At 50.1% G+C, this 27172-nt stretch overlaps 13 protein-coding genes across 13 annotated transcripts; 6 read left to right on the forward strand and 7 right to left on the reverse strand.

The window, feature by feature from the left end:
- Positions 1-41: 41 nt before the first annotated feature.
- On the reverse strand, positions 42-1505 carry BDV27DRAFT_159293 (putative C6 transcription factor; the record flags this gene model as incomplete). The annotated part of the gene is made up of 1 exon (XM_032072845.1): positions 42-1505. One exon carries the CDS (start codon positions 1503-1505, stop codon positions 42-44), a length of 1464 nt encoding a protein of 487 aa, XP_031926027.1.
- A 935-nt stretch (positions 1506-2440) lies between these two features.
- BDV27DRAFT_159294 (uncharacterized protein) lies at positions 2441-3232 on the forward strand (the record flags this gene model as incomplete). Its single annotated transcript, XM_032072846.1, has 2 exons — positions 2441-2726; positions 2814-3232. 2 exons carry the CDS (start codon positions 2441-2443, stop codon positions 3230-3232), a joined length of 705 nt encoding a protein of 234 aa, XP_031926028.1.
- Positions 3233-3293: 61 nt separating this feature from the next.
- Positions 3294-4157, reverse strand: BDV27DRAFT_159295 (cytochrome P450; the record flags this gene model as incomplete). The annotated part of the gene is made up of 1 exon (XM_032072847.1): positions 3294-4157. The coding sequence occupies one exon, from the start codon at positions 4155-4157 to the stop codon at positions 3294-3296; it is 864 nt and encodes a 287-aa protein (XP_031926029.1).
- Positions 4158-4325: 168 nt separating this feature from the next.
- Positions 4326-5158, reverse strand: BDV27DRAFT_13213 (cytochrome P450). The gene is made up of 2 exons (XM_032067799.1): positions 4911-5158; positions 4326-4858 (listed from the first exon to the last, which is right to left on the reverse strand). The coding sequence occupies exons 1-2, from the start codon at positions 5046-5048 to the stop codon at positions 4361-4363; spliced, it is 636 nt and encodes a 211-aa protein (XP_031926030.1). The 5' UTR covers positions 5049-5158; the 3' UTR covers positions 4326-4360.
- Positions 5159-5462: 304 nt separating this feature from the next.
- On the reverse strand, positions 5463-6468 carry BDV27DRAFT_130744 (uncharacterized protein). Its single transcript, XM_032067486.1, has 2 exons — positions 5866-6468; positions 5463-5803 (listed from the first exon to the last, which is right to left on the reverse strand). The coding sequence occupies exons 1-2, from the start codon at positions 6419-6421 to the stop codon at positions 5562-5564; spliced, it is 798 nt and encodes a 265-aa protein (XP_031926031.1). The 5' UTR covers positions 6422-6468; the 3' UTR covers positions 5463-5561.
- A 950-nt stretch (positions 6469-7418) lies between these two features.
- On the forward strand, positions 7419-9289 carry cpa1 (carbamoyl-phosphate synthase (glutamine-hydrolyzing) CPA1). Its single transcript, XM_032067487.1, has 2 exons — positions 7419-7568; positions 7699-9289. The coding sequence occupies exon 2, from the start codon at positions 7800-7802 to the stop codon at positions 9150-9152; it is 1353 nt and encodes a 450-aa protein (XP_031926032.1). The 5' UTR covers positions 7419-7568; positions 7699-7799; the 3' UTR covers positions 9153-9289.
- Positions 9245-11415, reverse strand: BDV27DRAFT_130746 (putative GTP binding protein (Gtp1)). The gene is made up of 10 exons (XM_032067488.1): positions 11110-11415; positions 11009-11037; positions 10926-10940; positions 10837-10861; positions 10456-10774; positions 10256-10365; positions 10055-10200; positions 9942-9999; positions 9714-9878; positions 9245-9654 (listed from the first exon to the last, which is right to left on the reverse strand). Exons 1-10 carry the CDS (start codon positions 11136-11138, stop codon positions 9447-9449), a joined length of 1104 nt encoding a protein of 367 aa, XP_031926033.1. The 5' UTR covers positions 11139-11415; the 3' UTR covers positions 9245-9446.
- Positions 11416-11480: 65 nt separating this feature from the next.
- cwc2 (active spliceosome conformation promoter CWC2) lies at positions 11481-13139 on the forward strand. The gene is made up of 3 exons (XM_032067489.1): positions 11481-11982; positions 12077-12548; positions 12612-13139. Exons 1-3 carry the CDS (start codon positions 11713-11715, stop codon positions 13097-13099), a joined length of 1230 nt encoding a protein of 409 aa, XP_031926034.1. The 5' UTR covers positions 11481-11712; the 3' UTR covers positions 13100-13139.
- cpcC (putative protein kinase (Gcn2)) lies at positions 13135-18513 on the reverse strand. The gene is made up of 4 exons (XM_032067889.1): positions 18102-18513; positions 15973-18036; positions 13711-15913; positions 13135-13658 (listed from the first exon to the last, which is right to left on the reverse strand). Exons 1-4 carry the CDS (start codon positions 18318-18320, stop codon positions 13354-13356), a joined length of 4791 nt encoding a protein of 1596 aa, XP_031926035.1. The 5' UTR covers positions 18321-18513; the 3' UTR covers positions 13135-13353.
- Positions 18514-18695: 182 nt separating this feature from the next.
- Positions 18696-21205, forward strand: BDV27DRAFT_13255 (uncharacterized protein). The gene is made up of 2 exons (XM_032067907.1): positions 18696-18854; positions 18994-21205. The coding sequence occupies exons 1-2, from the start codon at positions 18815-18817 to the stop codon at positions 21114-21116; spliced, it is 2163 nt and encodes a 720-aa protein (XP_031926036.1). The 5' UTR covers positions 18696-18814; the 3' UTR covers positions 21117-21205.
- Positions 21143-21563, forward strand: BDV27DRAFT_130752 (uncharacterized protein). Its single transcript, XM_032067490.1, has one exon. The coding sequence runs from the start codon at positions 21295-21297 to the stop codon at positions 21487-21489; it is 195 nt and encodes a 64-aa protein (XP_031926037.1). The 5' UTR covers positions 21143-21294; the 3' UTR covers positions 21490-21563.
- A 122-nt stretch (positions 21564-21685) lies between these two features.
- On the reverse strand, positions 21686-25847 carry BDV27DRAFT_146554 (uncharacterized protein; the record flags this gene model as incomplete). Its single annotated transcript, XM_032070596.1, has 8 exons — positions 21686-21916; positions 21975-22831; positions 22891-23003; positions 23076-23206; positions 24115-24845; positions 24927-25362; positions 25495-25575; positions 25695-25847. 8 exons carry the CDS (start codon positions 25845-25847, stop codon positions 21686-21688), a joined length of 2733 nt encoding a protein of 910 aa, XP_031926038.1.
- Positions 25848-26195: 348 nt separating this feature from the next.
- Positions 26196-27172, forward strand: spt4 (transcription elongation factor SPT4). Its single transcript, XM_032067491.1, has 3 exons — positions 26196-26438; positions 26519-26716; positions 26838-27172. The coding sequence occupies exons 1-3, from the start codon at positions 26361-26363 to the stop codon at positions 26922-26924; spliced, it is 363 nt and encodes a 120-aa protein (XP_031926039.1). The 5' UTR covers positions 26196-26360; the 3' UTR covers positions 26925-27172.

A 27172-nucleotide genomic window follows, 5' to 3' on the forward strand; every position in this document is an offset into this window, starting at 1 on the left:
TTGGGAGAGCACGCGCTAGTTGTAATCTGAAATATAACATATCACATCCCTGGCTCCGGCAGCGGCCATGAATTGTCGGTTGCTAGGAAACTTTCGAGATCAAAGTTCTGCAGACCCGGCATATCAATCACTAGGTCACTCAACCACGAGAACCCCGGGTAGTCCGCGAGTGAATGAGTCGACTCAATTGCGGGTTCCGTGATCTCTGTCTGTGGTGCCGAGGCAGCGGAGTTGGCACGCAAAACACCCCGAAGAGTTCTTGTATCCTCTTCCTTTCGTCGCTGGTGTAGCAGAATCAGCAGGTATGCCGTACTGTAGGCCTCCCTCATGACGTCTGTATCATACGCTAAGGCGACCTCGCGCAGTGTCTGCATCGCATCGCCAAGCAATGCTAATGAAGCGCGACTGTCAATCGCTAGTAATGTACAAACGATCTGGAAGGGTACGTTGGCAGTCTGATGCCACGGACTGATCAATGCGATCATGTCGCGAGAAGCCTTCAGACCCTTTTTTGCTAACTCAAGTACCTGGTCAAGGAGAGCACCAGATATAACAGAGTCGAGACCACGCAAGCGCCGGTAGATGCAGAGCATCAGATTACATTGGGCCAAAGTATGTGAGGCAAGTGGATGGACAACCTCCAGAACATTCGCCAGCGCCGACTCTAGGTCCAGGGAATCCTGCGCTTTGTTTGGGTCCAGACTTTCTGATACTGGGAGAAGGTTGAAGATCTCTCCAGTTGATCTTGGGGCGGGCGGGAGAGATGTTGCTCCGTATAGGACGACGCGGGAACGTCCTAGCTCGAAGGAGATCCAGACGTTTAGATGGCGCGCCATGGCGAATAGCCTCCGCCGGATTTCTGGGTCGCACGGCTCTGCCGATTGGCCGAGGACTGTGTCTGACGAGGGCTCCAGATGAAGACCTGTGGCTTCAATGAGATGCATCAGCGAACAACTAGCCATCCAAGCGGCATCGGGAGCAGCTGTCGTGCGTAGGTATGCCACTCGAAGCACCCAGCCAGTGACAATGTCGACCGATGAAGGTGTTTCAGAGAGCATGTGTTGGTCAAGGATTAGGCGAGCTGCCTCAGCCAGCTGAAGTTCTGTTTGGGGTGCCTGTCTGCGTGAGAAAAGATACCCGAATGCTGCAACGCCGCAGAGCACGGCATCATACGGTCCGTAGGGCAATGCAGACTCAGATGATGGGGGGAGCCATCGTCTGCCTAGTTGGCGGAATAGATGGTCACGATCGATGAAGCCGTAGCACGGATCTACCTTTTCGAAAAACGTGGCGGCTAGCAGCTTCATTTCTTCCAGGGAAATGATGTCTACAACGATTACTGCCCTGGGCATGGACGACGGGGGCATCGAAGAAGGGGTCGGATGGCGAGCGCCCACGTTCCAGGCAAACAGATCTAGCCTCGGGGCATTAGCTGGGTCGATCTTGAGTCCCAATCTCCGCACAAATGCCGCTCCCGAGTTGGCTTCCAAGGAGTTAACAGGCATGTCAGGGGAGTCGCCTGTAGTTCCCTCGCGGTGACTCTTGGGAATAGTTTCATTACGGGAAGTAGTGCTGGCTATTGGAGGAATTGATTGGTGTGGTCTAAAAGACCTTGCATCCTTTTTCTTGCGGGACAGCAGATCGTAGTGGCAGTCGATGCCAAATTGACAACATGTGCTGCACGGCTGGTCGCCGGTGCATTTACGTTTGCGTGATTGGCAGGAGACGCAAGCGATCCTGGAGCGTTTTCTCACCGTCTCACTCATTCTTTGGAGAGTATGGACTCAAACCATTGTTCCTGTTCGGTTTAATGTCTCGTGAGGTAAATAGTAAGTGGACCGAGGCTTGGTGGATGAACTGAATCAACTGATTTAAGGATCCCTTGCGCAGATCGGGTATAGCGTCGCCCACTCCTCTTGGCATATTGCCCTAACAAACAATACAATACGAGCCCTACCGGAGTAGGACGTCACAATTACTATTATCATGCGTTGAGCATGAAGTAATATGTCCTTCTTACTGTACCCGAGTGTCTTTCTCTAGGTAGACCATTATTCCTCCTTGATCAAGGATTTCTCAGTCCAAGAAAACATGGTTATTACTACCCTATCCCAGATGACTCGGTATTCCCGGGATCATTCCTACGATGGCAATCCGCACTGCTACATCTGCAGTTATACATTTTATATGGAACCTTGTAATTGGCAGCATGGTTTCAAGGCCACGAGCCTACGCAAGTATGATGGAGCTGTATTCCACAACGCCGAGGACGTAGAAGATCTTCATCTCTTCTGGAGAAAGGCCTGGTGGGCTGTCCATCGCATGAGTGAGCCATCCATACTCAGTCAGACATCCATAAGTGATATTTGACACCCTATAAGTTCTCTGTAACCAGAAGGAACATACATGTCAAATCTCAGGCGTTGCGGTATGCACCATCATGTCGGCTCCCTTGAACGAGGAACATGGCCTGGTCTCACGCCCGTGGACGCAAAGACAAATTGAACGCGTTGTGGAACCCAGATTTCACAACTATTATAGAGAACCACGGCCTCACTGGGTGTGGGTGGGCTACCGTGTTCACGCCCGTTGCTGGGAGCTCCTCTCGTACCATGAGCTGGGTGCTACCGCGGAGAAAGACCTGGCAATTGTTCTAGTGGCTCTTCGACAGCGATTTAAGTTGGGGCGCCAGAGAAAGGCTGAAATCCCGGAGATGACTGCTGAAGGTAGTATCACCGTTTATTATTTATCTGCGTGTTTATCCTTCTAGTATGGCATTGACCGCTGGGTAATACGCATCTGGTCTGCGCTAGATCCTGTCCGCACAAAGTGCGTTTCAGAGGCTATTGGTCTAGCATTAGAACAGGCAGATCGGAGGAAGTTAAAGAGCAAACATCGCCGACCTGTCCGTAAACGCGTGCGGCAGGTCAAAACTTGTAACCTCCCGGTGGAGATCCTCTACATGATCGCTGAATGCCTCCCATCGCAGGCTATAGCCAATATGGAGAGGGCTTGGGGCTTTTCTTTCAGTAACACCTTCTGGTATTATAGGATCCCTGCCAATATCTTTCATGAAGTACAGGATGTTGCAGGTGAGGACCTCGATTGGCAGCGTCTATGCTTGAAACTGGAAAGACGGCTTGAGAAATCCGAGGCATTAAATACACGGAGATATTTATTGAAATGCCTGGATGAGATATTGAGCATTGTGAAAACGTTGACTGACAGTTGAATCTAAAACATTGTTTTACAGAAACAGTTGATACCTTCATGAGGCAGGCTTATCTACACCCTCAACCCCTAGCCATCGTAACCTTACACGGAAACCCCTGAGCAGGATGCCCCGACCCCTTTTGCACCATATAGACCCGCTCCCCATCCATAGCCCTGATACCCGCAGACAGACGTAGACGATCCCACTCCGCATACTGGTCATGTACATTGAATTCCCGCACGGTCATCAAAAGCGAGACCTTGATACTAACGAGCGACATGTTCTGCCCAACACAATTGCGGGGCCCTTGTTCAAAAGGCCGCCAACCCCAATTCGGGGGATACAGAGGATGACCAGGCTTCACGAGCCAGCGGTCGGGGATAAACTCGGGGATAAACTCGTACGGCTCCGGCCACGAGTTCGCGTTGCGCTGGATAGCGCCATGGAGAGCCCAAATAGCGAAGCCTTCCACGGGGAACGCTCTACCATTCTGCTCTCGGAGCACCATGCCTGGAAGCCCATCTCTCAGTGCGTTGGCAGGAGGATGGAGGCGCAGTGTCTCTTTGATCACCGCCGATGTGTACGGGAGCTGATTGATCGCTTCGGGATGCTGTCTGAGCAGTTCCGCAGCGCTATACGATCCACTGACTTCATCGTGTTCGGCGCGGACTTTGGCTAGGATGTCTGGGTGCTTGGACAGCTGGTATAAACAGAATATAATAGTCACTGCGGCCGAATCATGTCCAACGAAAAGAAAGAGCCGGATCTGGAAAGTAGCCCACGTTTTGAACTCAGGATCGAGCTTTTGTCCCGCTGCTCGCGTCTTCATATACTCTGCGATGGCCATGTCCATGATCGATTGGCGTCGTGTAGAGGGTTTGTTCTTATTTTGCAGCCATTCCTGGTACCGCCTTTCTATTTCAATCCCGATGTAGTGATTCATCGTGCGGCTGTTTTGCCATTGTCTGAAAAATCATACTGGATTCAACTTCTCCAACGGGTTGGCTGCCTCCACAGAAGACCGGCTGATCGTGTCTCTCATCGATGCAGCAATCGGGTTGTATCCCTGCTGGTATCTGAAGCGAGTGTTCCTGTGGGGAGCTCATTAGTGCTTTTGGATACTAGCAATGCGCCGAGAATAGGTAATTACAATGCTTCGTGCCCAATAATATCCATAACATAACTGCAAGCCACCTGGTCCAAAGAAAAGGTATCTCCCTTCCTCGCATGTTCTAGCAGAATGTCCACAAATACTTCTGCTTCCTCAACAATCTGAGGAACGCGTGACATGACAGCCGACATACTGAACCCGTAGTTGAATAGTTCCCGAGCCCGCTTCCACTCCGCACCATTCACCACGAACAAGTTCCGTCCACCAGCCATCTCCCCGATGATCGGGGCAAGCACATCTGGTTTGGGAAGATCATACGTCTGGCACGCCTGCACAGCCAGCTCAGGCGAGGCAACAAGAAACATCGGGACACCGAATGGCCAGACATCCAGGTAGTAACCAGCCTGCAGCTCGGGGTTCTGAGATGCAAGGGCCCCGAAAGACTGAGCTTGTTGCATATCGCTAGGAAATTGCTTGGAAAACCCAGCTACGACGTGGAGATGCCCCAGAATTGGGTTCCAGGGAGGCATTGGCTACAGGTGTCTGTCAGTTGAGTGGTTATAAGAGATAGTGGAGGGAGCTTACCATTCCTTGTTTCTTGAGACGGTAGAAGATAAGTCGCACTTTGACCATCTTGTAGAAGAACGAAATGAAGTAGGCTGCTGCCAGGCCTATGGCTATGCGGCCTGCGAGTTTACCCCATTCGCTGTTGTGGTCTAGCATTACTTACGTTGGGCGGTTCTTTTAGTATGATCCAATGTGCCCTTGGGCTAAGTGCAAATGGGAGAGAATAAAAGTAAAGACGAGCAGGTGTGGTATCAAGGGGAGATGCTCGAAGGTCATGGCGGCGTTGAGGCTGACCGGAAGGAATCCGAAGAATGTTAGCTCCTCATCTCACCCCTGTCAGACTAACTAATGTTTCTTTCATTGTCGCCTATTGTGGTGTGGAGACTTGAGATAAGCAAGCTATTAGTCTTAGCTAGTTATATTGCGCTAAGGCTGGGCGAGTCTAGCGGATGGAATGACGGCGAATTGAATATCTGCATTTAAATCATCGAATATAGGGCTGTATATATCAGTCGACTAACCACGAGTTTCTCCTTTGTTACAGCAACTACCACTTCCTGCTTATCTATAGACGAAAGGTAATCACCACATGGGGCCATTTTACTAATCAAAACTACACTATTGGCTGTGCCTGCAGCTACCTTGTATATGAATTGCCAACTCCCTGACTCAGTCCTCATAGTTACGGCCATCGGGATAACCCATGAGGTCCTCCAGTTCCTTGAGATCAGGCATACCTGCAGGCCCCGGCATGTAGTGCACATTGTCACGAAACGTGGTGCCATTCCACCAGAGCTCGTTCTTGTGAAGAGCATCCATGATCCGCGGGGCATCTATATATGTCCGAATCTCGACCATCTGATCTTGATACCATCTCGTCACCCACACATTTACAATGTCGAAATCATCCCCTGGTATCATTGCAAAGCACATGAGCACTATCCTAACGAGGTCATACTGGGGATATACATACCAGAGTTCATGACGCCCTTGAAGTTAATCTCTGATACCGACCAAGCACTATTACAGCCCCCATGGATAGCCTGCGGATGAATCTCGAACTTGTCTGCATGGTCCATGAACAAAACGCTCACTCGACGCAATGCATTGACATAAAAATGGAGCAGGTCGTTGTAATGGCCGGCTATGGGGTGGTGGCCCACCACGGTGAAGCTAACGTTCTTGTGAATTAGGGTAAATAGTTTATTCATATCTTTCTCGAGATCTTTGAAGGAGTCCCAGATGTGCATTTGCGTAACGTATTTGCAGTTGGTTGAAGGATTGTCGAATCGGAATCCTTCTCGCTCCTTGTCTCGGGGGTTCTGGGGGTTGTCGATGATTCCATCGCCATTGCAGTGGCCGTCTGGATCGACGATGCCGGAGCCGTCGCAGCCTGGGTCTTCCCAGTGGTTATTAGACTGTGGAATGAGTTGCTGGTGGGATGGGGATTGGAGGGACACTCGTCCCAAGGAGAGTGTGAGTAGAATCGTTGCCACTAAGGCTTGGAGAAGGGGTTTAAATATAATCATGATAGAATAGAGCTATTACTAGTTAACGCCATCAATCTTGATTTGAATATATAGTTAATGAATATAGTCTATATGAATATCTAGAAGGCCCTTTATGAGATGGAATCTATAGGATTCTTGGAATACAAGTATGGGAATCACTTAACTCCCCGGAAGTTTAAATGTAAAAAATCCACCGATGTTGCCAATTTACCAGATGTCGCTAGAGTTGTGCCACCTCTTTGTATATTTCCCTATGAGTAGCAGTGGGAGTTTCTCGGAGATCATTCGGCTATGCCGATGAGAAAAGTTGCCGTCGGTGCCAAGAAGCTTCCCCTGATAGAATAAAATTCCCCGGACTCTTTGGCACCGGAAGACGGCGGCCCAGACTCTGCCATTGGTAGGACCCGAGAAGTGAAAATTTTTTTACCATTGGAAATAGTCTAACCTGGCATCATGCTCGAATAGGTGAGAAAGGACAACTCATCCGTGATGATCAAGACCCACTAGTGTCGGCTACCCAATAACTTGATCATCCTGCGTGAGTCAGGGTGGCGATTTTTCCTGTTCCTGTAGTATCAGTTTCAAATTCAATTGATCAGCAATTGGTGTTAGTCGATTGTGTAAGACATGATTGTCGAATTCTTCAAGGTAGGGTTATGGCAATGGATTCAGTTCAGTCGGTGTCGTCCTTACTTAACTTAACCAACCACCGGGATTCCTTTTACGGGGGCGTAAGTGCGGAGGGCGTAAAAAGATAATGACACGGTGGAGAATCGATTGGATAATTGGGTTTATTTGAAGGCGCCGATACTGATAGAAAAAAGTTGCCATTCCGATAGCGCAGGCAAATCGAGCCAATAATCGCCCCCCTGATTGGTCGGGATCCCGCAGAAGTCGGTGTAGCGCGTCACGTGCCTCCGACCCGGGCCGGCGCTCAGTTTCTTCCGCTCTTCCTTAAGATCCGCCGCTCTCGTCACTCTTTCTCTTCCTCTTTCTTCTCTTCCCATTGACTCATCCCATATCTACAACTATTCAGACTATCTGCACGCACATCTCGTCGATGTCGATCTAAGCAACCTTTTCTCAATCCTATCTTATTCATTTTTTAGTGACTGGTAACAGCACCGTCGCGCTTATGCGTTTTTTCTCGACTTTCACTTCTCAGGTATGTAGACCCCAGTGCATGTCCACGTGATACCCCCGTGATGGACAAACCCTTGTCTGTTTCCGGGTTGTGGATGATGACTTGTATTGTCGGTATGGGTCAATTGGGACTAACTAGGGACTGCTTGCAGGACTACATCTCGGATCATCTCTGGAAAGCTTCCGGAAACTACTGAACCCTTTTTCAAACACCAACCGTACAACTCTTCTACTTTAAATCACTTGACATAATATGTTCGCTGCCCGAATCTTCAAGGCAATGCCCGCCAGGGCCTCTGCCTTCCCTTCCGTGAACGCTTCTATCCAGTCTCGGTTCATGGCCACTGTGCGTAACGGTCGCGTTGCCCATGAGCGTGCCACCTTCACGATCCGAGATGGTCCTATCTTCCACGGGAAGTCGTTCGGAGCTCGCTCTAACATCTCCGGCGAGGCTGTCTTCACCACTTCCTTGGTTGGATATCCCGAGTCCTTGACTGACCCCTCCTACCGTGGTCAGATCCTGGTCTTCACCCAGCCCCTGATTGGTAACTACGGTGTCCCCTCCACCGAGAAGGACAAGCACGGCCTTCTCAAATACTTTGAGTCTCCTCATCTCCAGGCTGCTGGTGTTGTGGTTGCCGATGTGGCTGAGCAATACAGCCATTGGACCGCCGTCCAGAGCCTTGGCGAATGGTGTGCTCGTGAGGGCGTCCCTGCCATCTCCGGTGTTGACACCCGTGCCATTGTCACCTACCTGCGTGAGCAGGGTTCTTCTCTGGCCCGTATCACTGTTGGTGAGGAGTACGACGCCGACCAGGATGAGGCTTTCGTGGACCCTGAGCAGATCCACCTCGTCCGTCAGGTCAGCACCAAGGCCCCCTTCCACGTGAGTGCCGCCGATCCTCAGTGCCACGTTGCCGTCATCGATTGTGGTGTCAAGGAGAACATTCTCCGCAGCTTGGTCAGCCGTGGAGCCAGTATCACTGTGTTCCCCTACGACTACCCCATCCACAAGGTTGCCCACCACTTCGATGGTGTCTTCATCTCCAACGGCCCTGGTGACCCTACCCACTGCCAGGAGACCGCCTACCACCTGCGCCGCTTGATGGAGACCTCCCAGGTGCCCATCTTTGGTATTTGCTTGGGACACCAGCTGTTGGCCCTTGCCATTGGTGCTCGTACCGTCAAGCTGAAGTACGGTAACCGTGCCCACAACATTCCCGCTTTGGACATGAGCACTGGCCGTTGCCACATCACCAGCCAGAACCACGGTTATGCCGTTGATGCTTCGACTTTGCCGTCCGACTGGAAGCCCTACTTCGTGAACTTGAATGACTCTAGCAATGAGGGTATGATCCACAAGACCCGTCCCATCTTCAGCACTCAGTTCCACCCCGAGGCCAAGGGCGGCCCGCTCGACTCCTCCTACCTGTTCGACATCTACCTTGACAGCGTGCGCAAGTACAAGGCTAGCCAGTCGGCTTTCCACCCCACTCGGGATAGCCTGCCTAGCCCTCTCTTGGTCGATCTCCTTGCTAAGGAGCGTGTTGGCGTGCAGCCCACCATTGGCATGCAGAATGTGGCCGCCGCTGCTGCTGCCGCCTAAAAAAATGTCCTCATGGGTTTGGTCTTTTGTGCGTGGAGTCTGGGTTAATGGGTTATGTGAATGTCATTCAATTCAGGTTAATATTTAGTATGGTTTATATGGGTCTATTTAGCAATTGAAAAAACTTGCTGTTCAAACTTGCAGTATTTTGAGATATCGTGTAAATGCCACCGAATGCTGTGTAAACACAAAGCATAGGAGCTCTAGTCTGTAATGACTGACCTCGCTTCAAGGTCACGTCGTCATATTTAGTTCTAAGGTATTCGTCTCACAGGAATAACCCCCATATCGCAATTACTTCGCAACTATCGAAACCACATCCTCATCCGCCACAATATGTCCCAATCCCACTCGTTGCGGGATATGCCGCGCACTTGCACCCCACACCAAAGCATACTTAAACGATTCTTTCAACGTCCGGTGAATGCTGTCGCAGACGTCCTCGATGGAAGAATTGCTCCGTACAATCAACGCTTCGCTGAAATCGGGTTCTTCTCCTTTCCTGCTCAACGTTAGATATCTATCTTCATCGGGTTACCAGGCTGCAGGATAGACGCGTACCGTTTCGTGTATATTCTGATCAAACGGAGTTCTTTCCAGACCCGTTCGACTACTTCCTGGACGCCGAGGTCTAGTTCACAACTCATTACGGCGGTATGTGGTTCACGAGCGAGCTGATTCAGGAAGTCGAGACTGATGCTGTCGATCTTGTTATATACGTAGAGACTGTTTCAGAGTTAGTTGTGCTCAGATACAACGTTTAATAGCGTGGAATTTGATTGGTCTCACCATCTGATGTATTTTCTGTGGTCTTTCATGATGACGTCGATGAAGTCGTCGATTGTTGCTGTTGCGATATGCCTTAGTTTACAATTGGTCACTGGTTGGGCATTTGAACATACCGTATTCATCTCGGATCAAAACTTCACAGTTCAGCATCTTGTAGTCACGGAGGACGTTGAAGATGAGCTTTTCGTCGAGGTATTTTGGGGGTGTCTGGAAGGTAATCTTCACTCCGCCTGCTTTCTTTTGTTTGAGGTAGATGTTTCTGGACCTGTTAGCGAGATGCTCGCTGGGTTCAATTTCAGGGAACAATTACTTACGGAGGCTCCTTGTTCAGACGAATACCAACGGCATCCAATTCCGCCTCTAGGAGTGCCCGCTGTTCTGCTCGCTTGGTGGCATCGAGAACCATGAGAATCAAATCACTAGTCTGGTAACCAGTTAGACACATAGCTGCCCATCATATCTTCCTCCAACCACCGCTCTCAGAAAGGAAGAAGAAAGTGGGCAATAAACTCGCCTTAGCAGCAGAGATAACCTGACGACCTCTTCCCTTGCCCTCAGCAGCACCCTCGATGATACCAGGAAGATCAAGAATCTGGATCTCCGCACCCCCATATTCCAGAACACCTGGAATAGCTGTCAACGTGGTGAAAGAGTACGCCGCAGCCTCACTCTTCGTCTTCGTGATCTTGCTCAGGAACGTCGATTTACCGACGGAGGGGAAACCGACAAGGGCAACACGCGCATCACCACTCTTGCTGACATCGAAACCTGCGCCAGCACCGCCGGAACCGCCTGTCGGCTCTAGAAGTTGGGCTCTTAATCGGGCGAGCTTTCTGTCGGAGTGGTTAGCTAACTGAGTTGCTTTGATTGAGTGGAGTTGGGCTGAGGTTCGTACCCCTTCAGCAGACCCAGATGGTATTCTGGTTATTGGTTAGAATTCGGCAATTTGTTTTAACATGGGCGATATGGTTGTGGTATGCGCACCTGTGGCCTTGTTCTCTGTCATCGAATTAGCGGCGGGGTTCTGCATAAAGCCGGGGAAGGGTAATGGGATGAAAGAAGCTTACTCTGCGTCCTGCGCATCTCATCTTCAATCCTATTACTTGATATCAGAATCTAGTTCCACTTGAAAAGCCCATTCCGAGGCGATTTGTCCATCCAAACGTACTCTTTGATCTTCTCCGTGATGTTCACCATTTTGCCGGTTGGGAGCCCCGCGGACTCAAAATTCAGCGATAACAAGTACTACTGCGACGAAGCTGCCCGTGATTCGGTTTCCCTGGAGGGTGTCAAATGTAGAATATGCCAGAGATACCAGGCTACAGGTATTCTGGTCCGATCTTCTGCGATAAGAGTGGGGAGCCTGGGGGGAAACAATCATGTATCAAAATCTCGCAAAATACCTGCCTTACATAATCGATGGTTCTGGGGGATTCTGCCGTATATTAGTTACCGCTGTCCCGACCGCTTAGATGGTCTCTTTCATCTCAGATGATGATATTATCTGTTTCATCATGCCTTGAATAGGGAAGCTAAATCCTAAGTTAAAAATGTAGATTCCTTCAGATGCCCTTCATCTACTTCATATAAAGTCCCTGCCCAACATCGCGGTATACGCGGAATATCAATACCACATGCAACCACCGTCGCTATCGGCAAAACCATAATCCGACCAGATTCTAGACGGCAAGCTCGAATAATCTCATCCCAGACCGCGATAAAGGTCAAGACAGAACCTCCAATCTTCAATCACAACCCCACCACAACAATCATGGCAGACACCGCAGTAGCCGATCCCCCCAAATCCACAGAATCCACAACTTCACCCGAAGAAACAAATGCCCCAGACCACCAAGTCGCCAGCGACGAAAATGCCCTCGCCGTGACCCAGCCCGCCGAGTCCGCCGTTGCGGAAGGCGCGCCGAAGAAGAAGAAGATCATCAGGAAGAAGCGCCGTCCAGCACGCATCCAGGTCGATCCCGCCACAGTCAAGTCCGAACCGCCTCCTCAGACAGGTACAGTTTTTAACATCTGGTATAATGTACGTTTTATATTTTGTCCCTCGTACACAATCGCGCTATGCGATTTGTGTCTATATCAGTAATTTGAATGACAGATGCTAACAATGACTCCAGAAATGGTCCGGCGGCGACAGAGAAGACAGCTACCTATCGAAACAACACGCCCCATCACGATGCAACATCTCCAAAGATAGCGGCTACACGCGCGCCGACAAGGTTACCGGCTCCTACTTCTGTCTGTTCTTCGCGCGCGGCGTCTGTCACCTCGGACCGGAATGCCAGTATCTGCACCGTCTGCCCACTATCCATGATCTCTTCAGTCCGAATGTCGACTGTTTCGGCCGCGACAAGTTCAGCGACTACCGCGATGACATGGGCGGTGTTGGATCGTTTATGCGCCAGAATCGCACGCTGTATGTGGGTCGGATCCACGTTACGGATGATATTGAGGAGGTTGTTGCACGGCATTTTGCCGAGTGGGGTGAGATTGAGAGAATACGTGTGTTGACGTCGAGGGGTGTGGCTTTCGTCACGTATACTACTCTAGCACAGGCGGAATTTGCGAAGGAGGCTATGGCGCATCAATGTAAGTTCTTCTTTCTTTTGTTGAGCTGTTGAGGGTTGTTCTGGTGTGCTGATTGTCTGGAAGCTCTCGACAATAATGAGATTTTGAATGTGCGTTGGGCGACGGTCGATCCGAACCCATTGGCTCAAAAGCGTGAGGCGAGAAGGTTGGAGGAACAAGCTGCTGAGGCGGTACGCAGGGCGTTGCCGGCGGACTTCGTTGCTGAACTGGAAGGGAGGGATCCTGAAGCTCGAAAGAGGAAGAAGATCGAGGGCAGTTTCGGTTTGCAAGGGTATGAGCCTCCTGATGAGGTCTGGTATACCCGGACGAAGCAGTTGGAGGATGCTGGAAAGGGAGATCAAGGTCAGCTAGAGGCTCCAAATCAACCACTCATGCTTGAGAACGCGCCTTCTGCTTCTGCTCCGCAGGAATCGGAAAACAGTAGCATATTCTCAAGCTCTACTGTTGCGGCATTGAGAGGACTAGCAGGCGGTAATGTTACAACACAAGCAGCTCCGCAAGCCTCGGGAGGGCCTTTAGTAGGCTACGGAAGCGATGATGAAAGTGATTAAACCGGTTTATGGTATATTGCGCTTTAAATTATGTATAATAACAAAGATACCTTGAAACGTCACATTGTTTGCTCGCTGAATTGCATGGTATATTTGCGGGTATAGTTCGCTATAAAATGCTGAGAGGAGATAAACATCCAACACCAATGCCAATAATATATCAAATGAAAACCAAAAATGAATAGGTTATTTCAGGTATAAAAGAACAAGGAACAAAGAAAATATGCATAACACATAACACATGACTCTTTATCTTACTTGCCGCGTCCTAGATCATAATAAACACATGAACCTGTACGATAATTGTATAGAAAAGCGTTGCTGAAGTTGTCCGCGCCGTCATTCACATGGTTCTCGTGAGCCAGGTCATTGAGTAGCTCATGGACTTGACTGAGGTACTTCCTCTCAGTCAAGGGGGCACTCTGAATGACTGTGCGCCAGCTCTCGGGATCTGATAGTCGGGTGTCTCTGATCGCCTCAAGTATATCGTCGCGCGTATCAATGGCGGCAATAGGCCCATTCAACGCATCCTCGATTACTTCGCGAGAACGGAAAAGAGCTATTTTTCTCGTTAGTAAACAATAAGCACCATAACTCAGGTAAAGGCATACCATTCTCAACAATATTCCTCCTATTAGTCTTCTTGCTCCTATGTTGAGGGACTAGGATGCGCACATCGCTCGACCTTTCGCCGTCAATACCAGGGTCTGGTTGGCTAGGCATTCGAGATTGGCGGAAGTCGACTGCGCCCTCACGTTGATTGCGAGCACGGATTTCATTTCGAAGCCATGATATAAGCTCAGAGCTCCTTAAATCGAATTCCTCCTTAGGAACCAGACACCGGACCTTGAACCCTCGTTCCTGGCTATCCTGCTTGACAATGACGATCCAACTATGATTATGCTCTTTGTATTGGGTGAGAAGTTCTTCAAGAGACGAGGCATCAACGGCTAGCTCAGCACTAATGTCATTGGCCCATAAATCCTGAACAACTTTGATGCCTGTCGTACGCAAAATCGTTGGGTCAAAGCTCGCAACGAGTACATCACATCTCCTGGTCTTCCAAAAAGCAGCGGGTTCAACATCATGGTGCTTAACATGGCTTTTAGATGAGCCTTTGATATACTCGAGCATAGCAGTGCTGAGTCGATCCCAGCTCAAATTGAAGCCCACAGCATGAGTTTGAGGACGGCTCGCCAAGACTTTGGGGCGGAATTCTTGGACTAAGGAGTCATACCGACCACCAGCCGCGAAAACATCACGTCGCTTGTTGTCAAACACGCACTGGAACAGAATGCTACCCCGGAAGAACTTGTCGTTCAAACTCCCGAGAGGGTTGACGTAAACCTTTCGTTTTACGTCGAAGCATTGGAGATACGCCATCAGCCAATTTATTCGAACGAAGATGGGAGTCAAGCGTTCGGCGAATTCGGTGCCCACCATGATGGCCCGCAGGCGCTTCAGCGTCTGCTTCGGGGAGTCACGAAAATCGAACCTTGCAAGCTCATCCAAGGAGGTGGAGGCAACACCGATTGCCGGCGACCGAAGTTCACTTCTAATCTTCTGCATGGTCCATTTTCCCACGTTAAGTTTGCTGACGACCTCCTTGACTAGCGGAATCTGAGAAGGAGTGATACGGCAGAATTCCATAATAAGTTGAAGTAGGTCCGAGTGGTTTACAAGGAAACACATAGAAGCCGACCTCAGAGGCGGAAATTCTTCAATAATCTCATCAAGAACCTTAATGACTTCAGCTTCCTTCAGAGCCAGATCCAACGTATTGTGTGAAACGATATCGAAGTCCACCTCTTTGTGAGTCCGAGGCTCACCACCATGGGAAGTCTCCCTGTAGACAGTCCCGAATGCGAATGTTTTCTCAAGGGAAGAATCTTGGCGCGGAATGGCGCGTGCGTTTGGCAGAGTCAGATCGAAAGGCAACTGAAGAACGTTACCAGTGGAGTCAAGTAGCCGAACAGCTCCGTTGTTGTAATGTTGAGACCTTGGGAACAGCATCTGCCTTGTAGTTTCCACAGACCCATGCCTGCGGAAGATAGAGGTCAAACGTTCCTTGACTAAACCTTGAACCAGCAGCTCATTCGCCGCTGGTGTCCCGCGGGAATCCATGTCCCAGGCGATGTCTTCGAACTTCTTAGGAGACTGTGAGAAGATAGCCGACAAGATCTTCTTATAATCAGGTGAGCTAGGATCGGACAGCAAGTGCATGATCGCCCGTCTAAAGGTTTCCTCTTCGACCTGGAGAGGAATCTGACCACTGTGGAGAAGTTCTGAAGCCGAAGGTCGTTCGCTGGGGTTGTGGCTCAATAGTGACTTGATGATCTTTCCTTGGAGAGCTTTTTCCGAATACTGGAAAATAGGTGGTAACGTATGCTCCTTCTCCCTGATAGCGCGGAGTGTCTGGTCACGTTCCATGCCGGTCCCAAGGGGATAACACATTTCAAATAGAATGACTCCCAAAGAGTACATATCTACTTTGTCATTATAGTTACCCGTAAAACCGGACTTCATTTCTGGTGCGACATAGTATGTCGTACCCAAGCTGCGAGTAAAGTCTCCTTCAAAATCTGCAGCCGTCGAAGAGCGCACAGCCGTCGTGAATTGGCCACTTGTGGCAAGACCGAAGTCCCCGATGCGAGGATTATTGGCAACATCGATGAAAATGTTGTCGGGCTTGAGGTCCCGGTGGATAATACCATGACCATGGATGTGGCTCAGTCCATCGAGGATCTGGCGAAACAAACGCCACGTTCTGTCGACATCATCGTACAGACCATTCTTGATCAAATCACGAAGGGTCTTTCGAATGGTCAGCTGAATAAGAATAGCTAAGCAGTAGTGAACAGGTTTATACTTACGTGCTTCTCGCAATACTCCATCTGAATATACAGTGTAGTGGAAACAGGTCTGCCTTGCGAGCCAGATCTCACTCGGCTAAGTTCCTTGCCGGTTTCACTTCCAGTGCCATAAGTTTCGGGTGTTTCCCCATTACCACGGCTGGATAACGTCCCATCATTTTCTTCCTCGCTATCAGAGCCAAACTCAATCTTGGGATAGCCACTGGAGCTGATAAAATCGAGTCCGCCTGTGCTGTATCCGTATCCCTGCGAGTCTTGAGAGCCTTCAGAGCCTTGACTAGCGAAAGGATCTCCCTCCGTAGATGACACAGCTTCCTCATCCACGAAGTCATAATCCTCTTCAATCCACGCAGTGTAATAACGCACTACGTAGGGATGATTTAGACGTGACAGTAGCATAATCTCCGACAGTGTATCCTTAAGCGCAGCGGCGGATCTTTGAGTAATTTTCTTGACTGCATACAGACGACCGTCAAGTTTATTTCTCGCTTTGACCACCATACCGAAACCACCTTTACCCAAGCGACCAGCCTCATCAAAGTCTTGATAATACCGTGAAAATGCTGGCAAGCCTCCAAACGAATCGAAGCGAGGACGTCTCGGCAGTGATATGGAGTTTGAGGTGCTTGAGTGAGACACCAAAGGTGCATCAACACGGAAGAACTCGGACGGCTGGAGCTGAAAGGCTGTCGGTCTCTTCTTTGGATCCGTTCTGAAGAATTCGTTAAGCAAATCTTGCAGTGGAGCAGACAAGCCCAGTGTTCCCATCAATGCGTTTGCCGAAGTGTAACGCTGTAGCACATCTTTACCGAATCCCATCTGGAGAAACACTATACCCAAATCCCACACATCTGTCTTCATCGTCGGCGAAGTATTCCCTTGTGTCGACTCGGGAGGAAGCCAAAGTGGTGATTTGGAAGCTTCTAATGACTGTCGGCTGCCGGCAGAATCAGGGAGGGCGTTTTCAATGCTCGCTTGCAGCTTCACAATAGTGCCACCTGTCTGGTTTCGCAATAACATGATGCGCCCGCAATGAATATCTCCGTGGACAAAGCCGCTCCGGTGATAGAACTCGAGCGCTTCAAGAAGTTGGATCGTCCAGCTTCGCAGAGTTTCCACGGGTACAGACCCTACGATATCCAGAAACTCGGACAATGACCCCTTGTTTGCATGCTCGAGAAGAAGGTAAACTCTCCAAGTGTTGTCCTGAGGACTGGCAGGTTCGAGGGGCCTGTAAATCTTGAAGCCAACGAAATCCAGCAGATTTGGATGTCGTAGCCGTTTTAGAGCTTCCAATTTATCTTCGCTGCTACGCATTTTCTCTCTGAATGCAAGTGGAGATAATCGCGTCTCATCGATCGAATACTCCTTTAAAACCAAGAGAGGAGCATGGCACCTATTCTCAGTGACCACTGGTCTCACGACATACGTGTCTTTTCCCTGGGCACTCTTGAGAAGCGTCTTCCCATAAACAGCGCGGAAAACCAGTGGCCCTTCGTCGCTATCGGCCATAATGAGGGGCGGGTCGAAGGAGATTGCACCTGGGATATTCTCCCCAGCATCAATGTCGCTGCCCGTGTCTATTCCAGAGGTTCGACTCTTGCGTCGCAAGAGTCGGGCTTTCGTTCTCTCTCTAAGCCTATCCTCTAATAGCTGTTGCAGTGCTCGTTCCTCTTCCGCAGTGGCGGCCTCTTGTTTCTGAAGCTCTTCTTGCCTTTCTAGCTCAGCGCGCTGATTGGCGGCAGCTTCCTGTTCCATGCGCTCCTCCTCCAGGCTGGGTAGGTCTTTATTTTGAGCTTTAGCTTCTGCCACATCCTCTAGAACATCTTGTATCGAAACGGCAATCTCGTAGATCATCTCAGACCCCACGAGGGATTTCGGCTTGGTCCGGATGATGTCATCAATCCTCGACCGGGCCCCTTGTCGCAGATCGTCTAAGTTTTCCAAGAAAAGGTTCGGGTAGGTTTTGGGATAGGTTGTGGGCAGTTCAACCAGCAAATCAAGACGGACCTCCGGATTGGACGAAGCACGCAAGTGAAGTTTGAACACGACATCTGACGATTGCTAGGATCGAGAATCACAATTAACCAGTGTGGACAAGAAGAATGGCGAGGGAAAACAAGACATACCTGCCAGGCAGATCGCTTATGTTCAACTTCTTCAAAATCATCTCCGTAGATTGAGCGGAGCGCTTCAATTTCATTCCGGTGGATCTCCTCGTAATCGGTCGGGGCCACTACTGGTAGGGCGAGTGAAGGGGCATTGGGGGGGAATTGACGTTTCTTCTCCGCCCGGGGAGAGCCGTTCTTGTGGGCATTGCTGGAAGTTTTCTTCTGCTTGTGAGGCATAGCGGGGCGTCGGGCGGTGTGAGATAAAGTATTGCACCCAGGTCGAGATGAATCTTTGCCACGCGATAGCTGTGACAAAGTTGCAGCCGAAGCTGCAGCCCTCTATGCTTCAATAAGGAACATATTCAGACTGATCAGGTACCAATATAAAAGAAAGAGGGCGGGAAAGGTACAAGGGACAGTTGGTGACTATAACTAATTTAAAATTAGTGGGGGTGATTAAGGGAAGAACCAAATGACGGACACGGGAAATTGGGAGTAAAAGAGCGGTAACTATAGGACGAGCTAAACTGCCTTAAGGCTCGCACCGTTGTTTTTCCGCTGACCGCCTTTGGGTCGTTAGCGTCCCCGCTGAGCATCGTAAACAAAGCACAGCGTTCCACGTCAATCCCGCGGCTTGGTCGTGACCTCTGATAAGACGCCAATGGTGTCCGCCCCTGCAATGCGACCCTCGATCTTGTTAGTAATTTGATTCACCTTGTCCTGCAGGCGCGATGTTGGAGTGGATCACTGGGCAGAACGAGCAGTTTGCAGGTGCGTGGCTCTCGCTGGCCGCATGAAGCTTGGGCACGCGCCCCATGGTCGGTCCAATAGCGGACTTGCGATCTTCCCCCCCAACGCAAAATCGTACGGCTGTCGCGCTGACTTGTTTATTCCTTGTTTATCTCCATAGACAACTCAAAGGTGCTGGAACCTCCTGAAACGCCTGCACCTGTGTTCGCCATTCGCGCTTTCAAGAGCGCCTTGTTTGGCACCCCTGGGGCTGATGACGAGGACCAGATGGAGCGGGAACCGAATCAGAAGAATCTGACAGCCAATCAGCTGTCCCGCGCGAACCTGTCGCTGAAGCCCACTATTGGGAACACGAGCGATACTCCGATAGCCACGAAAGCCGACATTGATATGGCTGTGAATGCAATGGCGTCCCCCACTAAGAGCATCCTTGTCACCCCTGGCACTGCATCAAACCGACGTAAGACGGTTTCATTCGGCGATGGCGTTGTCGACAATGAGCGCAAGCGAGGCGAATCACCTAACAAGTCATCAAGAACTCCATTGACTAGCCAGTGGTCTATCAATTCTTCAGATGGGAAGGCTAAACCGCGGAGCAAGTTAACACAGGCACTGATGGACTCACGCGATAAGTCCCCCAAGGAGTCGGAGGCCTCACAAAGCCCCCTGTCCACCGAACCGAAGCCGGTGGCACAGTCGGCGTCGTCAACGGAAGATGATACTGGCGACGACACTATCAACCTAAACGAACCCCGGTCTCAGTCTGGCAAATACTGGAAAGCCGAGTTTGATAGCTATAGAACCAAAACCACCCAAGAAATAAGGAAACTTATTCAGTATCGCTCAGCTGCGAAAGCGTACGCCAGGAAGAAGGATGAAGAAGCCCTACGGTTAGCCGAAAAACTCAAGGAGGAAGAAGTGAAGGTTTCTGAGATGGAACGTCACGTTACTCAACTCGCGTCGACAATGGTTGGAGAGAATTCGAAAGCAGACAAGGAGCAGCTGGTGCAGGAGCTCACCAAACAAACCGCGCTGGCTTTGCAGTACAAACACCGAGTTGGCTTATTGCGCAAACTCCTAGAACAGCACGGTGTTGTTAATAATGACGTAGAGAACCTCGCGGGATCTTCCGAGACCGCAAATGACACTTCTGGGGACACAGCTGAAGAGCTGCGCAAGGCCCAGCAGGCACTGGGCGAGGCAAACGCTAAGCTTGAGGAGATGAAGCGTGAACAATCGGAATTCACCAAGCTCAAGGACTTGGCCCAAAGTTCGGAGCAGAAGGCTTCAAACCTCGAGAAGGAGAACGCGACACTGAAACAAACTCTAGCCCGCGTTAAACAAGAAATGACCAAGTATGAAGGACGACGCAAAGAAAAGGAGGCAAAACTGAAGCAGAGAGAAGCCAAATTAGAACTACGGGTCCAAGAATACAGAGAGCGTCTGAAATCGACATCACAACAACACCGCGAGCAAGAAGACGGTCTCAGGGAGTCGTTCAATGATGAGCGTCGCCGCATGCAGGACCAGATTGATCTCCTGAAGTTGAAGTTGACCACTTTCGAGCGCCTTCCTGAACTCCGATCGCGGACTCGTCACTCGGATAAGGCATATACTGGGGTCCAGGTGTATGATTTTGGACACGACAGCCCTCAAAAGGAGCAAAACGATGAGACTCAGGACATGGACGAACCTCCAAGCCCAAGCCCGCGCGCAAAGGATCGACGCTCGCACACCACAAGAACGGTACTAGGTGAGCTAGATGTTAAGCGGGCTTCAAAAGCCCTAGGCCTGGAAACAGAGGATCACAGTGAGCAACTGGCATACTTAGATGATACACCTCATAAACCAAAAGAAACCCACCTTCTGAAAGGCGATGGTATCCCGCCATCCTCACCCCCCGATTACCAACCACTCGAACCACCCACCCGACGCACCTCTAGACAGAGATACAACTCAGAGAGCTACCGCTCATACGTCCCAACCCATTCAACCATAACATCCCTCGCTCATCACCTCGCGACCCGCGAAGACAGCAAACAAATCCGCACCGAACGACTGCGCGCTCGCCGCTCCCCCTCAAAATACAGTCTAGACGCCATAACAGGCCTGCCGCAAACCTATCATCTCCCTGATCGAACCAAAAGGCGACAAAGTCTCGCGTCCGTCCAAAGGGACCCCATCCCGGTTGAGCGAATGCTAGCCGCTCAAGCGCGCCTCAAGCGCAAACAAGACAACCGCAAGATCAGCCAAGAGGGGAAAGAAAACATGATCCGGGCCTAATTGGCCAAAACTTTTCTTTTGTTTAATTTTTTTTTTTTTTTTACCGTCATGAATCGGCAATAACTTTATTTAATATTTGGGATCTGAGGAGGGTAATTCACTCATTTTTCTGGTTTTCCTGGCGCGCGGGAGGGGGGAGCTATTGTGGGTATAGGCGCTCTCGTTTTTTTGGAATCTGATGTATCCATTCTCCTGTTTCTCTACGGTTCTTTTTTCCTACGCCCATTGGGGAATAATCGCTTTCCCTTTTGTTCTTGTCCGATACGTCATGCAAGTGACAGGCCCAGCACCTGTCTATGTCTGGAATATACCCTACATTGAACATGCTACCCCTGTTCTGTTCTACTTTGTCCTTATCATTCACTTAACTTAACCCACGAGTCCTAAGACTTGTTGAAGTACGCTAATTACCCGACTGCAGAGTCCATCAATACACATTAACTCGATATCTCATTTCAATGATGACATCATCTATCTGTATATTCTGTTCGTATCTATATGTCCATCTATACATCCGGTGCTTCGACAATCTGAACCCCGTCTCTGCATATCACAGACAAGTAATTAGTTTAAGCCTTCCCATCAGAGAAGGACACAACAGCCCACTTTCCACTCCAGGCCCATTTCCGGGCCTCGGAGCCCCCGCCATTAGGTAGCTGACGGAGTCTTTCGTCTTCGCCTGCTGGCAGTCCGACAACGACATCGGCTTTGCAGGTCCGGAAGGCGAGAACACGGATGCCAGACTTGGGGCCCATTGGTCCGATAGCGGTCGTGAAGGGGGTCGTGGGGTCCCAGGCAGCCTGGGAAACAACATGTTAATGTTTGCGGGAGTTTAGGGAAGAATGAGGGATCACTTACATCACTGGTTAGCTTGCGGTAGTTGAGGTCACCCTTGAAGAGGACGAGCTCGCTCTGTTGCAGGTCTTCGAAGAGATCCTTTGCTGTGTTGGGCATGCGCCAATAGCCTCCCGGGGAGGTCCAGAAGGCATGTGGGCGAATGACCAGCTTGCCATCTGCGTGGAGCCCGGACCATTGCTCGAAGAGGAAGTTGACCTCTGACAGCTCCTTATCCGAGAGGGGGGAGTGTTCCTTGCCCGACTCATCGGCGGCAGTGTAGAATGATTGCGGGTCGGCGAGCGCGGTGATAAGGTCCCTGAAGTCTGGGGGCGTAACATCCGACACGAACCAGGGGATCAGTTTAGGGTGCAGTACAACTGTCGTAGCAAGGCCGGCAGAGAGAAGGTATCCGGCAAGGATAAGGTCGACGAACAGTTCGAAACCGGAATTATCGAGAACAATGTCTACGCGACGCTCCCCGGTCTTCTTTTCCTTGCGGGCCTTATTGAGCACCTCAAAGGCGGCGTCCAAATCGTTGACGAGGATGTTCTTCTCTGCCGCTTTGCGCGCCTGCGAACCCTGCAGTTTCTGGATGTCCTCGTAGGTAAGAGAGGTCAAGAGGGACAGATCGGTGGCATTGCCCCACAGACAGATCTCACACATCTCGGAGAACAGTATGCGCTCAGCCTGTTCGACCTGCTCCGGGGTCTTTCCGTCAGCCTGGCCCTTCTCCGCCTCCTGAGCGATTTCCTTGTATCTCGCGGCCAATTCCAGAACTGCCGGACGGGACGATTTGAAAGTAGACATCTTCTGGCGGGCAAATACATCGTATCCTTTCCAGTGTGTGGACAAGGCGAAGTAGGCACTGATGCGCCTGTCTGTTCTCCGTTAACACATCTATTCGCCATCTGTATTGCTCCGAGCACGTTGGACATACAGAGGTAGCATTCGGAGTACAGCCATGCAACATCATGCCATCTGGGGTTTCCTCGTTGCTCCAACTCCTTGTTATATTCTTCGATACCCGGCTGGCCGTCGTCGGGGAGGGGACTATGCGGGCGTGCAAAAGTTAGCGACTTCCTCGACATAACCTGCGTAAAGTTAGCGGCGTAAATCACTCACGTCAATTGTCTGTTATGTTGCAATTCATATTTGAGCGCAGCAAGTTTCTCAATGATACCCTTTCCTTCCTTGCGCTTCTCCTCGTCCGTTACATCACCAACAGTGCGGTGGAGGTCATCAATAGCGCTAGTCTATAGTGACATAGATGATTAGCAGGAATCAGGTAAACTAAAGCCTAAGTGACCAAACCACTCACGATAATTACGGGCCAGCGTTCATGAGCGGAGGTCAAGGCGAAGCTAGATTTGTCGGAAGTAAGGTATTGCGCTGTTAACCAAGACCGGCAGAGAGGTGGGGTTAGTTTTAGTCGTTGAGTTGTCGTATTTTCTGGCAATGAAGACACATACGGGTCTTGGGATCGAACTCCATCTTATCCTGAGTGTTGAACAGTACTATCACACTGTTCTGTTAAATAAGATGATGAGGGGAGAGAAAAATTGAGATTGAGCAGAGAGGGACAGAAACAAGGCGGGGAAGCAAAAGAATAACGGATAAAGTCAATCGCGGGGTCTACCAGCAAAGCGGTCGGATAATGCAATTCCGAAAACAACAACTCCGACGAGAAGCCCTTATAGTCTATGCCATTGGATAATGCAATCAAAGTCGCTAACTAGCCACCACATTCATATCAACGGAGATGGAAGAAAAGCCAAATCATCTTACTGCCCAATCCAACGTCCTCATACCTGCACATGGATATTCGTTCACAAATCATTGTTCCGCTATGCAAGAAGTTCAAATCATCATTCAATAGATACAGTATTCGGTATCTGAGAGATATCTGTCGTTATTTCAGTCTGCAGGTATAACCAAAGAGCCCCAACGCTCATTCTAGAACCGAACCTCTATGACCGGTCGAGAAGACCACTCTTCTCTGTCCACCCATAAACGCCGTCCCATGCAGAGAGGTAAATCATCTCACATCATGGACATGATCGAGTTTTGTGCATAAGCCTAGACAGGAACACATCAGTCTTCTGCAATGCTTTAAGGAAAACAGAGTAACGAGTATACTAAAAAGAAGAAGGATAAAACTTACCATAGGCTTGATATCAGGGTGAGGCACAGCTTCAAAAACTTGGAAGTCCAGCTTAAGCTCTGGCCCAACGTTGATGAAGGCTCCCTTGTTCTCCGTGGTGTCGCAGTACTTGGGAGCAGAGAAGACGGTGATGCACCGTCCATCATGCTCGACTTCGTATCCCTCCATACGGACTTCATGAGAGCGAATGATGGCTTCAAGTCCGTTCTTCTCACAAAATCTCTTGGTAACATCCGGACCAAACTGGAGACCAACTCCTCGCTTGCTCGGTCCGCGACCAGGCTCCGTCTGGGGATCGGTCCAGAGCATCTCCATCATCAGACCTTGCTGTCCGGGCTGGCGCTGGTTGTGGCGGTTCAGTTTCCGGATGTCATCCAAGGATGTATTGTCGTCAGAGAAGAGACCACCGTGGAGAACAAGATACTTGTCGCCGATTAATGTAGCCAACGGCAGGGCAGAGAAGGACTCCGAGAACACCTTGAACAGCCTCTCGTTGTACTTCGCCTTGCACTCTCCCTCGAATCCGTAAACCTTGTTCATATCGTCCGTCTCGTGGTTTCCACGGTTGAGGAAGATGCCATTCGGTCGGAGCCACTTGTATGCATAGAGAAGTAAGGCGATCTCAGTAGACCAAGAGCCGCGATCCACAAAGTCACCATTGAAAAGGTATGCGTGCTTTTCGGTAGGGTATCCGTTCAACCGGAAGATCTCCAGCAGATCGAAGAATTGTCCTGTCGCAACGTGTCAGTGACCACTAGCCAAAGGGGAGAACCGGGTTGAAGAGAAAGGAGCGAAGCGCGAATAAAACATACCATGCGTATCACCGCAAACCGTCAACTTAGTACCCTGGTCCACACCAATCTCGACCATCGTTGGTTCCGCATACACAATATCCTTGACAGCCTTGACGATCTGGAAGGCATACTTGCGATGGATTTTCTTGCCATTCTTGAACCGCTCAATCATATCGTCGATGAACTCTTGCGTCATTTCCTTCTCCAATCGCACACCATCATAGCTGTCGTCGACCGCAATGGCGTCGATGTCCAGGTCCTCGAAGGCCGATGGCGGGTCACCCACTTCAATGGCCTTCTCAAACTCCATTCGACGCACAAGCTTCTCACAGTCTGCCAGTTTTACCTTCGCATCACGGTTATTGGGCTCCCTCTTCGCAACAACTTTGAAGTCTCTCAGGGCATCTTTGTAGTTGAGGATAGCGGTGTTGGCTAGGGCTCGCCTCCAGTATGCCTAGATCAAGTTAGTCGGTTGATAACACATTTCGTCTTTGAGGTTGGGCATATATATTCAGCAGTGCAGTATTTTCAGCGAGGGAAAGGAAAGAATAAAGAAAACATCATCTTAAGGGCGTATAGTACTGACCTTGGTGTAGGCGGGGTCGAGCTCAAGAGCCTTGGTGGCGTCGGCAATCGCAAAGCCATAAGCTTCGAGTTTGATATGCGCCTAGGGCAGTTAGCAAGCTGTCGCTCTATCCCTCTGTTGCCCCTTCGCCTTCGGGGCCAAAAGAAGAGCAGTTGGTAGTAAAAAAAAAAAAAAAAAAAGGTGCCCAAAGCGCAACGTACCTGAGCGCGATTGCTGAAGAACGACGGCTCGCGATCATATTTCTCTATGGCCTGGGTGTAGAAATCCACGGCAGTAGGCCACTCATGCTGACCGAACGCTTTATTGCCCTGCACCTTTAGCGCAGTGGCAGCCTCGAGGTCGGACGACGCCATCGGAGAACGGAAGAGAAGAGAGGGGAGAGGGGTTTTCTGGCAGGAAGGCACGAGAGCGTTTGCAGGAGGGACAACGGTTGATCGTCCACGAGAAGGGAACCCTAAGGTTGACTCCTTCACTAGCTTAGGGGGTGAAGAAGCTTCCGACGGAAGGAGACAGATTCAAATCGAATGGATTAATGTTCCTGAGGGAGGAATGCGGAATTTCTGCAGGAATTCGGACCCTTGAATCTATTTTCTTATCACTGGCTGGATTACTTTTTTGGAATTCAATCCCGAAGATCCTCCAGTCGCCGGGCTTGGCATTTCTGTTCCGACATCAAATCAATCGATCAAATCAATCAACTCCAACAACCTCTCTGTTTCTCTCTACATTTCTCCGCCCCCAAAAGCCACCTCGATTCTATCACCTCGCGCCCCTCTCCGAAATCCTCTCAGTAACGAGGTCCGTCGTTGCAATTTAATAATTTCCACTGCATCGAAATCCCACCCATCTCAAACAGCACACAGCACATGTCCTTCTACGTCGCACCCAGCCAGCAGCGCACTCTTCGCGCCTGCATGGTCTGCTCCCTCGTCCAACTGCACAGCGTACGTTCAAATCAGGACCAAGACTGCATAACGAAACAGAAAGGCCCGCCCGCGATAAACTGACACATTCTTCACAATAGAAATTCATGCGCGAAGGCTGTCCCAACTGCGATAACGTCCTCGGCCTCCGTGGCAACAACGACGCCATCCAAGAATGTACTTCCCAAGTCTTTGAAGGATTGGTCACCCTCCGTGACCCCAACACTAGCTGGGTGGCTCGCTGGCAGCGACTCGATAGTTACGTGCCGGGAACATATGCCGTCAAGGTGACTGGATCGGTATGTTCTGATTGGGTTATGTCCTCTACGCTATTTCTTTTTTCTTCTTTCTTTTCTTTTCTTTTTCTTTTCTTTTTTTTACCAGATCTGAGACTGATGTGGTGGTTTGTTTACTTTGCAGCTCCCTGATGAGATCATTTCGAGCTTGGAGGATTCGGGTGTGAAGTATATTCCTCGCGATGGTAGCACTGGTGAAGAGGAGACTTGATCATGTGGTTTTACTGTGGTTCGAGGCGCGCATTATTGCAATTTTTCCCAGGTCTCCTGGCTAGAAAGGGTGGGATGGTTCTGTTGTCGGGGATTTCATAACGGGCTGTTCCTTCCCGTTGCACGCACTTGGGAGTTAGGGATTTCGGTTTACGTTCGATATACGTCTTTGGGTATGGGCTGCTTTGTTATTACGCTGGAGTTGTCCCCTTTCTTTTGTGACTCATCACTACCTTGAGAACTCCCTTT

The sequence above is a fragment of the Aspergillus caelatus genome (genome assembly GCF_009193585.1).
Source record: "Aspergillus caelatus strain CBS 763.97 unplaced genomic scaffold BDV27scaffold_127, whole genome shotgun sequence".
Lineage (NCBI taxonomy): Eukaryota > Fungi > Ascomycota > Eurotiomycetes > Eurotiales > Aspergillaceae > Aspergillus > Aspergillus caelatus.